This window comes from Nerophis ophidion, linkage group LG01 (genome assembly GCF_033978795.1).
Source record: "Nerophis ophidion isolate RoL-2023_Sa linkage group LG01, RoL_Noph_v1.0, whole genome shotgun sequence".
Classification (NCBI taxonomy): Eukaryota; Metazoa; Chordata; class Actinopteri; order Syngnathiformes; family Syngnathidae; genus Nerophis; species Nerophis ophidion.
Window position 1 is genome coordinate 12,262,836 of NC_084611.1, and position 14,273 is coordinate 12,277,108.

The following is a 14,273-nucleotide window of genomic DNA, read 5'->3' on the forward strand; positions in this document are numbered from 1 at the left end:
CGATCAGAGAGATAGCAGCATGGCTAACATTAGCTAAGGCAGGTCGTTCAAGCAGAGCGGAGCGGAGCTTGTGACAATACAAGAGAGAGATGGTGCGAAACTTATCACAAATGGAGGAAGAACAATAAATGCCCAACATAAAGAGCAATGTGTCCATCATCTGGTGGTGGTTTGGCTTCAAGTGAGAAGATAAACAGCAGACAACAGCAATATGCTGTTCAATGTACATACTATGATGATTAACCTGTGTGATGACTTTATTATGCTGATAGTATATATTTGTACCATGAATTGATTAACGTGGACCCCGATTTAAACAAGTTGAAAATCTTACTGGGGTGTTACCATTTAGTGGTACAATTGTACGGAATATGTACTGTACTGTGCAACCTACTAATAAAAGTATCAATCAGTCAATGCAAAGTTTGCAGCAGAAGTGTTACTTCAAAAAGGTAGCAACACTATTAATTTGTTCTTTCATTTAAAAAGTCACCCGTGAGAGAATGAAGAGTATTTAATGAATACAGTTTTGGTCAATTGACTTAGTTGGGATTTCCCTCTCTGCATGAAAGTTTAAAATGAGCATATATTAATGCAGTATGAAGAAGAATGTTTTAATGTAGACACATAGAATCATCATACTGCTGTGATTATATGCATCAAGTGTTCATTCAAAGCCAAGGCAAAATATCGTAATATATATCGTATATCGCAATATGGCATAAAAATATCGCGATATTAATAAAAGCCAATATCGCCCAGCCCTACATCAAACATTGCCTAACATTTTTTGGGGCAACAAATCCAGTCGTGAAATTTCCTCACTACTAAATATTCCAAAGTCAACTGTCGGCTTTATTATATGAAAATGGAAGAGTTTGGGAACAACAGCAACTCAGCCACCAATTGGTATGCCACGTAAACTAACAGAGAGGGGTCAGCGGATGCTGAAGCGCATGGTGCAAATACTTTATGCAGTTGCTACAGAGCTTCAAACTTCATGTGACCTTCCAATTGGCCCACGTACGGTACGCAGAGAGCTTCATGGAATGGGTTTCCATGGCTGGGCAGCTGCATCTAAGCCATACATCACCAAGTCTATAGCAAAGCGTGGGATGCAGGGGTGAAAAGCACATCGCCACTGGACTATGGAGCAGTGGAGATACGTTCTCTGGAGTGGTGAATAACGCTTTTCCATCTGGCAATCTGATGGACCAGTATGGGTTTGGAAGTTGCCAGGAGAACGTTACATTTCGGACTGCAGTGTGAAATTTGGTGGAGGAGGAATTATGGTATGGGGTTGTTTTACAGGAGTTAATTCCAGTGAAAGGAAGTTTGAACGCTCCAGGATACCAAAACAGTTTGAACAATTCCATGCTCCCAACCTGGTGGGAACAGTTTGGAGCGGGCCCCTTCCTCTTCCAACATGACCTTAGCAGAACCTCTAGGTTCTGTAACAGCTTCTTCCCTCAGGCCGTAAGACTCTTGAACGCATCATAATTAAACCTCAACTCCCCCCAAAATGGATTAACTCGCTGGAATAAAAATGACAATATAAGATACATCTTTAAACATGGACGCATGTGAAAAAGTGCAATGTATTTTATCTGTAGAGTAATCTATTTATTTATATCTGCACTTTATTGTATGTTTTTTTTATCCTGCACTACCAATAGCTTATGTATCGAAATGTTGTTCTTATTTGTACTGGAAAGTTCAAATTTGAACGACAATAAAAAGGAAGTTTAAGTCTAAAACTGTGCACCAGTTCACAAAGCAAGGTCCATAAAGACATGGATGACAGAGTCAGGTGCGGATGAACTTGACTGGCCTGCACAGAGTCCTGACCTGAACCCGATAGCACACCTTTGCGATGAATTACAACGGAGACCGGGAGCCAGGCCTTCTCCACCAACATCAGAGTGTGACCTCACCAATGTGCTTTTGGAAGAATGGTGGAAAATTCCTACAAACACACTCCCCAACCTTGTGGACAGCCTTCCCAGATTATATAAAGCTCCTCCACCCAGTTAAGTTATTCTAAGCGTTTTTTTGTGTTGATGATGAAATATAACGTTAGTGAACATGTGAGAGTAAGAAGTAAACAAACCTGTTCTCGGCAGCTTCCTGAAAACAGCGTCCAGTAGTTGATGTAGTCGCTCGTTCTCCTCTTTTGTTCGGGAAAGTTCCCTCTCGTACTCTGCTACCGTTCTTTCTAACACTACAAATATTTCTTCCACAGCCTCATTTAGTCGCTGATTCACCAACAATCTCAACATTTGTACTTTACACATTTTTTCCGCTTAGCTCTCTTTGTTAGCGGCTAGCAAGCTAAGCTAACGAGCGAGCGAGGCTAGCCGGAGAGGCCTCGAAGTTCACCGGGACAAGTCGAGTTTATCCCGACGCGAAACATTGATAAAGTGTAGTTTTTCGAAGACAAACAATAAGTAAAACATCTAGAAATGCAGGAATTACCGCCAACTTAAATGTCACACTGCGATGTGGCTTGTCTCTACACGAAGGGTAGGCCTACCGGAAGTTTTCTTCTTCGTTTGTGTTTCACAGCGGTTGTAAACTAAGCTAACGCATTACCGCCATCCTTCGGATTGATTGAGAAGTTTATTGACATCTGTACAGATACAGACTGTATAATGCATATGTTCTTTCTTAACTGTACTTTAATGTGTGATAGATTGTATTTATATTATTCACATGTGAATAATGCTGTATGATATATTGCATTTATATTATTCACATATGAATAATTCTGTATGATAGACTGTATTTATATTATTCAAATGTGAATAATGTTGTATAATAGACCATTTATATTATTGACATGTGAATAATGCTGTATAATAGACTGTATTTATATTATTCACATGTGAATAATGTTGTATAATAGACTATATTTATACTATTCACATGTAAATAATGCAAAATAATAGACTGTATTTATATTATTCACATGTGAATAATGCTGTATGATAAACTGTATTTATATTATTCACATGTGAATAATGCTGTATAATAGACTGTATTTGTATGATTCGCATGTAAATAATTCTGTATAATAGACTATTTCTATGATTCAAGTGTGAATAATGCTGTATAATAGACCCTTTATATAACAAACATGTGAATAATGCTGTATCATAGACTGTATTTATATTATTCACATGTGAATAATGCTGTATAATAGACTGTATTTATATTATTCACATGTGAATAATGCTGTATAATAGACTGTATTTACATTATTCACATGTGAAGAATGCTGTGTAATAGACTGTATTTATATTATTCACATGTGAATAATGTTGTATATTAGACTGTATTTATACTATTCACATGTAAATAATGCTGTATAATAGACTGTATTTATATTATTCACATGTGAATAATGCTGTATAATAGACTGTATTTATATTATTGACATTTGAATAATGCTGTACGATAGACTGTTTTTATATTATTCATATGTGAATAATGCTATATAATAGACTGTATTTATATTATTCACATGTGAAGAATGCTGTATAATAGACTATTTATATTATTCACATGTGAATAATGCTGTATGATGGACTGTATTTATATTATTCAAATGTAAATAGTGCTGTATGATAGACTGTATATATTTATTATTCACATGTGAATATTGCTGTATAATAGACTGTGTTTGTATTATTCACATGTGAATAATGCTGTATAATAGACTATTTATATGATTCACATGTGAATAATGATGTATAATAGACCATTTATATGATTGACATTTGAATAATGCTGTATGATAGACTGCATTTATATTATTCATATGTAAATAATGCTATATAATAGACTTTATTTATATAAAACACATGTGAAGAATGCTGTATAATAGACTATTTATACTATTCACATGTGAACAATCCTGTATGATGGACTGTATTTATATTTTTCAAATGTGAATAATGCTGTATAATAGACAGTATTTATATTATTCACATGTGAATAATGCTGTATAATAGACTGTAATTATATTATTCACATGTGAATAATGCTGTATAATAGACCCTTTATATTATGCACATGTGAATAATGCTGTATAATAGACTGTATTTATATTATTCACATTTGAATAATGCTGTATAGTAGACTATTTATTTAATTCACATGTGAATAATGCTGTATAATAGACCCTTTATATTATTCACATCTGGATAATGCTGTATAATAGACTGCATTTATATTATTCACATGTGAATAATGCTGTATAATAGACTGTATTTATTTTATTCACATGTGAATAATGCTGTATAATAGACTGTATTTATGTTATTCACATGTGAATAATGCTGTATAATTGACTGTTTTATATTATTTACATGTGAATAATGCTGTACAATAAACAATTTATATTATTCACATGTGAATAATGCTGTATGATAGACTGTAATTATATTATTCACATGTGAATAATGCTGTACAATAAACAATTTATATTATTCACATGTGAATAATGCTGTATGATAGACTGTAATTATATTATTCACATGTGAATAATACTGTATAATAGACTATTTATATGATTCACATGTGAATAATGCTGTATAATAGACTGTATTTATATTATTCACATGTGAATAATGCTGTATAGTAGACTATTTATTTGATTCACATGTGAATAATGCTGTATAATAGACCCTTTATATTATTCACATGTGGATAATGCTGTATAATATACTGTATTTACATTATTCACGTGTAAAGAATGCTGTATAATAGACTATTTATATTATTCACATGTGAATAATGCTGTATGATAGACTGTATTTATATTATTCACATGTGAATAATGCTGTATAATAGACTGTATTTATGTTATTCACATGTGAATAATGCTGTATAATTGACTGTTTTATATTATTTACATGTGAATAATGCTGTACAATAAACAATTTATATTATTCACATGTGAATAATGCTGTGAAGTGAAGTGAATTATATTTATATAGCGCTTTTCTCTAGTGACTCAAAGCGCATTTACATAGTGAAACCCAATATCTAAGTTACATTTAAACCAGTGTGGGTGGCACTGGGAGCAGGTGGGTAAAGTGTCTTGCCCAAGGACACAACGGTAGTGACTAGGATGGCGGAAGCGGGAATCGAACCTGCAACCCTTTAAGTTGCTGGCACGGCCGCTCTACCAACCGAGCTATCATATGCTGTATGATAGACTGTAATTATATTATTCACATGTGAATAATACTGTACACTAGACTATTTATATGATTCACATGTGAATAATGCTGTATAATAGACTGTATTTATATTATTCACATGTGAATAATGCTGTATAGTAGACTATTTATTTGATTCACATGTGAATAATGCTGTATAATAGACCCTTTATATTATTCACATGTGGATAATGCTGTATAATAGACTGTATTTACATTATTCACATGTAAAGAATGCTGTATAATAGACTATTTATATTATTCACATGTGAATAATGCTGTATAAGACTGTATTTATATTATTCACATGTGAATAATGCTGTATAGTAGACTATTTATATGATTCACATGTGAATAATGCTGTATAATAGACTGTATTTATATTATTCACATGTGAATAATGCTGTATAGTAGACTATTTATTTGATTCACATGTGAATAATGCTGTATAATAGACCCTTTATATTATTCACATGTGGATAATGCTGTATAATAGACTGTATTTACATTATTCACATGTAAAGAATGCTGTATAATAGACTATTTATATTATTCACATGTGAATAATGCTGTATGATAGACTGTATTTATATTATTCACATGTGAATAATGCTGTATGATAAACTGTATTTATATTATTCACATGTGAATAATGCTATATAACAGACTGTATTCATATTATTCACATGTGAAAAATGCTGCATAATAGACCCTTTATATTATTCACATGTGAATAATGCTGTATGATAGACTTTATTTATGTTATTCACATGTGAATAATGCTGTATGATAGACTGTTTAAAGTTTAAAATCGCTATCTATAGTGACTCCAAGGCTGGTGACCTTGGGACGCACATCATTTTGCAAGGGTCCCAAGTCAGTGAGGGCCGGACCAAAAACTAAAATTTCAGTTTTTCCCTCATTCATTATTAAAAAAATTCTGGGCTAACCAAGCCTTGTCGTCGCATAGACATTTGAGAAGGAATATATATTGAGAAATATAGATACATTATAACCAAATATAAATGTGTATAAACCACAAATAAAATATACATACTATAACTACATATACATACACTATAACCATATATATATATATATATATATATATATATATATATATATATATATATATATATATATATATATCAAATGGAGGAGAAAAAAGTCCTCCTTTCTGTCCAATACTACATGAAAGTGGTTGCTTTTTGCCATCTTATATGTCCAGCTTCCATACTCCTTTTTTATACACTCTTTCTAATGTTCTTGTAATCAGACAATAGTTTCGGTATACTAGATGAGTTAGTGGTCACTGCAAATTACAGTCAAAACATGTCAGGTAAAGATTCAATCTAATCACACAAACTATTCTCCCCTCTCCCCACAGGCAGGAGACTACGGTCCATCCAGACCCACACCTGAACAGTTTTTTCCCCTCGGCCATCAGTCACATGAACAATAACAAGATCTGACAGCTCAGTTACAGCTCATGTTATTCTATTCTGTGTTATGTCTTTTATGTTGCAGGATTGCGCCAATTAAAATTCCTAGTTTGTGAACCCATCCTCAAACACTGGAAAAACTATTCTGAGTCTGATTCTAATATATCGAAAATATTGTCTGATTACAAGAACATTTGAAAGAGGATATAAATAATAAGGCATTATGAACTTTCTTATACACTTTATGAGAAAAACATTGGCGGCAAACAAAAAGTGTTTCTCGCCTTCCTGTCGGTCGTTTTTTCTTAATAATGATCTAGCACAGGGGTGTCAAACTCAAATACAGAGTGGGCCAAAATTTTAAACGGAACAAAGCCGCGGGCCAAGGTTGAACAAATTAACCTTTTAATAGGGACCCAAACAAGTTTTGCATTAAATATTGAACAAGCAAGGCTTATATAACTTTAGTGACATGCAAAATCCAGTTTCAAATAATAATAATCAAAAAAAATATCAATGGCATATCAAATAAAATTTAAATAAAAATGTTATGCCTTTTTTTCTATTTGCAATCTTCTGAGCTAAACATCAAATTTTTTCCACAAGTTGATAATACATTTGAAAATAAAATAACAATAATGAATGAACCAAACATTCAAGCCTTGAAGTAGCAGGAGAAAATGCATGAATAAAACGTTAATTATTGGTCAGTTTGGTGGAAGTTTCCCGGAAAAGTTAGTGCTGCAAGGGGTTCTGGGTATTTGTTCTGTTGTGTTACGGTGCGGATGTTCACCTGAAATATGTTTGTCATTCTCGTTTGGTGTGGGTTCACAGTGTGGCGCATATCTGTCACAGTGTTAAAGTTGTTTATACGGCCACCCTCAGTGTGACCTGTATGGCTGTTGACCAAGTATGCCTTGCATTCACTTGTGTGTGTGTTATGTGACACGCTGTTAGTATGGAGGAAAAGCGGACGTGACGACAGGTTGTAGAGAACGCTAAAGGCAGTGCCTTAGACGCACGCCCCCAATATAGTTGTCCAGGTGGAAATCGGTAGAAATTCGGGAGAATGGTTGCCCCGGGAGATTTTCAGGAGGGGCACTGAACTTCGGGAGTCTACTGGGAAAATTAGGAGGGTTGGCAAGTATGAGTATTAGCGGTGAATGTGGTGTTATACAGCGGCACCGACGCTGTATAACACTGGCGGGCCAGCTCTAATGCTAAATTGATATGGCCTCAAGGGCCAAATTAAATTACACGGCGGGCCAGATTTGGCCCGCGGGCCAGAGTTTGACACCCATGATCCAGCAGGAGCCAGCGTCATCTCACAACGACCCTCGGGTGCCGTGAATGTCAATCAATCAATCAATCAATCAATCAATGTTTATTTATATAGCCCTGAATCACCAGTGTCTCAAAGGGCTGCACAAATCACAACACAAACCACAACAACATCCTCGGTAGAGCTCACATAAGGGCAAGGAAAACTCACCCCAGTGGGATGTCAGTGACAGTGACAATGATGACTATCAGAAACCTTGGAGAGGACCGCATATGTGGGCAACCCCCCCCCCCCTTCCCCCCAGGGGACCGAAAGCAATGGATGTCGAGTGGGTCTAACATGATACTGTTAAAGTTCAATCCATAGTGGATCCAACACAACCGTGAGAGTCCAGTCCAAAGTGTATCCAACACAGGAGCGAGAGTCCCGTCCATAGTGGAGCCAACAGGAAACCATCCCAAGCGGAGGCGGCTCAGCACCGCAGAGATGTCCTCAACCGATACACAGGCGAGCGGTCCATCCTGGGTACCGACTCTGGACAGCCAGTACTTCATCCCTCCACAAGGGCGAGTGGGACAGAGGAGAAAAAGAAAAGAAACGGCAGATCAACTGGTCTAAAAAGGGTGTCTATTTAAAGGCTAGAGTATACAAATGAGTTTTAAGGTGAGACTTAAATGCTTCTACAGAGGTGGCATCTCGAACTGTTACCGGGAGGGCATTCCAGAGTACTGGAGCCTGAACGGAAAACACTCTATAGCTCGCAGACTTTTTTTGGGCTTTGGGAATCACTGATAAGCCGGAGTCCTTTGAACGCAGATTTCTTGCCGGGACATATGGTACAATACAATCGGCAAGAAAGGCTGGAGCTAGACCGTGTAGTATTTTATACGTAAGTAGTAAAACCTTAAAGTCACATCTTAAGTGCACAGGAAGCCAGTGCAGGTGAGCCAGTACAGGCGTAATGTGATCAAACTTTCTTGTTCTTGTCAAAAGTCTAGCAGCCGCATTTTGTACCAACTGTAATCGTTTGATGAAAGTGACGTCTGAGTGAATATTGATGATCGATTATTTTTAGGTCGATTTTTTTTAACGCCTGGCTGGCGATCCACTGACAAACACTCCGCCATCGACCGCCAGCTCGCCATCCACGTAATGGCCACCCCTGGTTTAGAAGAACACTCGAAACATCGCATAACTGCTGTTGCATGCTCTAATCATTAATCACATTTCCATAGTCAGTCAGAGGCCAAGAGTAGGATTGCAAAGGGCTGAAAAGTTTCCGATAAATTTCCGCAAATTTACCACGGGAAGTTAAGCTCGGGAGGTTGGGAAATATTGACCATTTTTTGATTATTCTAAGTTGGACACCGACCATGGGAATTAATGGGAAATTACAATATTTAATATATTATTGGGCGGCATAGCTCGGTTGGTAGAGTGGCCGTGCCAGCAACTTGAGGGTTGCAGGTTCGATTCCCGCTTCCGTCCTCCTAGTCACTGCCGTTGTGTCCTTGGGCAAGACACTTAACCCACCTGCTCCCAGTGCCACCCACACTGGTTTAAATGTAACTTAGATATCTGGTTTCACTATGTAAAGCGCTTTGAGTCACTAGAGAAAAGCGCTATATAAATATAATTCACACTTCACACTTGCTTTGCACAGTATTTGCAAATGTATACAGCCTTTCCGCCCACATTGGTTGGTCGGGGTGAAATGTCTCCACACATCAGATGGTGTACGTGCCATTATTCTGTTTGTATTTATTTATTCTTGGAAAACATTAATGCAATGCCACACACAGATATAAATAGTCAGCTAAACAATTGGAGTAGTCTTTAAAAAATGTTTTACTGATGGACAATTAATAGAAAATTCACTAATTTTATTTTATTGCAATTTAATTTATTGTTGTTTTTACTATTCATTTACTTGTTTATCCGTTACTAATTTATATCCATTTTCCTTTAAAGTTATATTTAAAGTTGAGGTATGGCGGTGAAATAAATACTCATGTCTTCAAATGGATGAATAAACTTGTTAATAATCGCAATTTCACAACCTTTCGAAAATAATGGTGATTATTTTTTGTTGCCATTTTATTACAGCCCTGAAATTCCCATCAGTCGACATCCAAGTGAGAGCAGACATTGTACAGTAAGTGGTTGTTTTAATACATGGGTTTAGTGGTTGGTTTTTCTTGTTCAGCACATACCAATACCGCCATTTGCTAGAGCTGTGTATTGCTCAGCTTTTAAAACTTGTAGCTCAGCCTCTATATATTCAGGCTCAAAAATATTTGGTTCTGGGTCATCATTTTGAAATAGCAAGTGTTTTGATGTGTCTGCCAAACTAGCTTATGAAGACCAAAAAATGTCAGTATGACATGTTATGAATATGCCTGTTACTACATTATATACTTTATATATACACTTACAGTGTGTGTATAAAAAATAATGAGGGATGTATCAAACGATTATTTCTCGAATCGATTAATCTATCGATTTTGTCTTCTTTAATAAATCGATTAGTTTGAATATTTAATTTGTTTTTGTAACAAATTACTTTTAAGTGTCAAGGTGCAACAATTATTTCGGATTAATTCCTCAAACTAGGGCTGTGCGATATATCAATATACATGATATATCGCAGGTTTGTCTGTGCGATATAGAAAATGACTATATCGTAATAGTCGATTATGTGTTCTTTAAGCTGCGTGCATTACATTACTGGCGTGTCTCACTCCTTCTCGTCTGTCCTCACAGAGACGTAAAATAAGCCCGCCTTCTTACATACGTCACATACTGTCGCGCATGTAGCGTCACACGCTCTCGCTGAGAGCTAACGTTAGCCATGCTAACGTTAGCTGAGGCAGGTCGAATTGCATTTAGCTGCGTGCATTACACAACAGGCGTTTCTCACTCCTCCTCGTCTCCTTCTCATACGTCACATACTCTCGCGAGTCTAGCGTCATATTTTTCGCCGATCAGAGAGATAGCAGCATGGCTAACATTAGCTAAGGCAGGTCGTTCAAGCAGAGCGGAGCGGAGCTTGTGACAATACAAGAGAGAGATGGTGCGAAACTTATCACAAATGGAGGAAGAACAATAAATGCCCAACATAAAGAGCAATGTGTCCATCATCTGGTGGTGGTTTGGCTTCAAGTGAGAAGATAAACAGCAGACAACAGCAATATGCTGTTCAATGTACATACTATGATGATTAACCTGTGTGATGACTTTATTATGCTGATAGTATATATTTGTACCATGAATTGATTAACGTGGACCCCGATTTAAACAAGTTGAAAATCTTACTGGGGTGTTACCATTTAGTGGTACAATTGTACGGAATATGTACTGTACTGTGCAACCTACTAATAAAAGTATCAATCAGTCAATGCAAAGTTTGCAGCAGAAGTGTTACTTCAAAAAGGTAGCAACACTATTAATTTGTTCTTTCATTTAAAAAGTCACCCGTGAGAGAATGAAGAGTATTTAATGAATACAGTTTTGGTCAATTGACTTAGTTGGGATTTCCCTCTCTGCATGAAAGTTTAAAATGAGCATATATTAATGCAGTATGCAGAAGAATGTTTTAATGTAGACACATAGAATCATCATACTGCTGTGATTATATGCATCAAGTGTTCATTCAAAGCCAAAGCAAAATATCGTAATATATATCGTATATCGCAATATGGCATAAAAATATCGCGATATTAATAAAAGCCAATATCGCCCAGCCCTACATCAAACATTGCCTAACATTTTTTGGGGCAACAAATCCAGTCGTGAAATTTCCTCACTACTAAATATTCCAAAGTCAACTGTCGGCTTTATTATATGAAAATGGAAGAGTTTGGGAACAACAGCAACTCAGCCACCAATTGGTATGCCACGTAAACTAACAGAGAGGGGTCAGCGGATGCTGAAGCGCATGGTGCAAATACTTTATGCAGTTGCTACAGAGCTTCAAACTTCATGTGACCTTCCAATTGGCCCACGTACGGTACGCAGAGAGCTTCATGGAATGGGTTTTCATGGCTGGGCAGCTGCATCTAAGCCATACATCACCAAGTCTATAGCAAAGCGTGGGATGCAGGGGTGAAAAGCACATCACCACTGGACTATGGAGCAGTGGAGATACGTTCTCTGGAGTGGTGAATAACGCTTTTCCATCTGGCAATCTGATGGACCAGTATGGGTTTGGAAGTTGCCAGGAGAACGTTACATTTCGGACTGCAGTGTGAAATTTGGTGGAGGAGGAATTATGGTATGGGGTTGTTTTACAGGAGTTAATTCCAGTGAAAGGAAGTTTGAACGCTCCAGGATACCAAAACAGTTTGAACAATTCCATGCTCCCAACCTGGTGGGAACAGTTTGGAGCGGGCCCCTTCCTCTTCCAACATGACCTTAGCAGAACCTCTAGGTTCTGTAACAGCTTCTTCCCTCAGGCCGTAAGACTCTTGAACGCATCATAATTAAACCTCAACTCCCCCCAAAATGGATTAACGCGCTGGAATAAAAAAGACAATATAAGATACATCTTTAAACATGGACGCATGTGAAAAAGTGCAATGTATTTTATCTGTAGAGTAATCTATTTATTTATATCTGCACTTTATTGTATGTTTTTTTTATCCTGCACTACCAATAGCTTATGTATCGAAATGTTGTTCTTATTTGTACTGGAAAGTTCAAATTTGAACGACAATAAAAAGGAAGTTTAAGTCTAAGACTGTGCACCAGTGCACAAAGCAAGGTCCATAAAGACATGGATGACAAAGCTAGGTGTGGATGAACTTGACTGGCCTGCACAGAGTCCTGACCTGAACCCGATAGCACACCTTTGCGATGAATTACAACGGAGACCGGGAGCCAGGCCTTCTCCACCAACATCAGAGTGTGACCTCACCAATGTGCTTTTGGAAAAATGGTGGAGAATTCCTACAAACACACTCCCCAACCTTGTGGACAGCCTTCCCAGATTATATAAAGCCCCTCCACCCAGTTAAGTTATTCTAAGCGTTTTTTTGTGTTGATGATGAAATATAACGTTAGTGAACATGTGAGAGTAAGAAGTAAACAAACCTGTTCTCGGCAGCTTCCTGAAAACAGCGTCCAGTAGTTGATGTAGTCGCTCGTTCTCCTCTTTAGTTCGGGAAAGTTCCCTCTCGTACTCTGCTACTGTTCTTTCTAACACTGCACATATCTCTTCAGCAGCCGCCTTTAGTCGCTGATTCACCAACAATCTCAACATTTGTACTTTACACATTTTTTCCGCTTAGCTCTCTTTGTTAGCGGCTAGCAAGCTAAGCTAACGAGCGAGCGAGGCTAGCCGGAGAGGCCTCGAAGTTCACTGGGACAAGTCGAGTTTATCCCGACGCGAAACATTGATAAAGTGTAGTTTTTCGAAGACAAACAATAAGTAAAACATCTAAAAATGCGGGAATTACCGCCAACTTAAATGTCACACTGCGATGTGGCTCGTCTCTAAACGAAGGGTAGGCCTACCGGAAGTCTTCTTCTTCGTTTTTGTTTCACAGCGGTTGTAAACTAAGCTAACGCATTACCGCCACCCCCCGGATTGATTGAGAAGTTTATTGACATCTGTACAGATACAGACTGTATAATGCATATGTTCCTTCTTGACTGTACTTTAATGTGTGATAGATTGTATTTATATTATTCACAAGTGAATAATGCTGTATGATGTATTGCATTTATATTATTCACATATGAATAATGCTGTATGATGGACTGTATTTATATTATTGACGTGAATAATGTTGTATGATAGACCATTTATATTATTGACATGTGAATAATGTTGTATAATAGACTGTATTTATATTATTCACATGTGAATAATGCTGTATAATAGACTGTATTTATATTATTCACATGTGAATAATGCTGTATAATAGACTGTATTTATATTATTCACATGTGAATAATGCTGTATAATAGACTGTATTTATATTATTCACATGTGAATAATGCTGTATAATAGACTGTATTTGTATGATTCGCATGTAAATAATTCTGTATAATAGACTATTTCTATGATTCAAGTGTGAATAATGCTGTATAATAGACCCTTTATATAATAAACATGTGAATAATGCTGTATCATAGACTGTATTTATATTATTCACATGTGAATAATGCTGTATAATAGACTGTATTTATATTATTCACATGTGAATAATGCTGTATAATAGACTGTATTTACATTATTCACATGTGAAGAATGCTGTATAATAGACTGTATTTATATTATTCACATGTGAATAATGTTGTATATTAGACTGTATTTATACT

At 36.5% G+C, this 14,273-nt stretch overlaps 1 protein-coding gene across 3 annotated transcripts in view; it reads right to left on the reverse strand.

Annotated features, from left to right (window-relative positions):
* Positions 1 to 13,517, reverse strand: part of LOC133550084 (zinc finger protein 771-like) — a 51,241-nt gene extending 37,724 nt beyond the window's left edge. For 2 of the 3 annotated variants that reach the window (XM_061896161.1, XM_061896142.1), the window contains exon 1: positions 2,111 to 2,551. In XM_061896161.1, the coding sequence (XP_061752145.1) occupies positions 2,111 to 2,294 (184 nt within the window). In that variant the 5' untranslated portion in view covers positions 2,295 to 2,551. Of the gene's footprint in view, positions 1 to 2,110; positions 2,552 to 13,040 lie in introns of those variants that run through there. The other variant, XM_061896151.1, reaches the window with a different exon arrangement.
* Between the last annotated feature and the right edge of the window lie 756 nt (positions 13,518 to 14,273).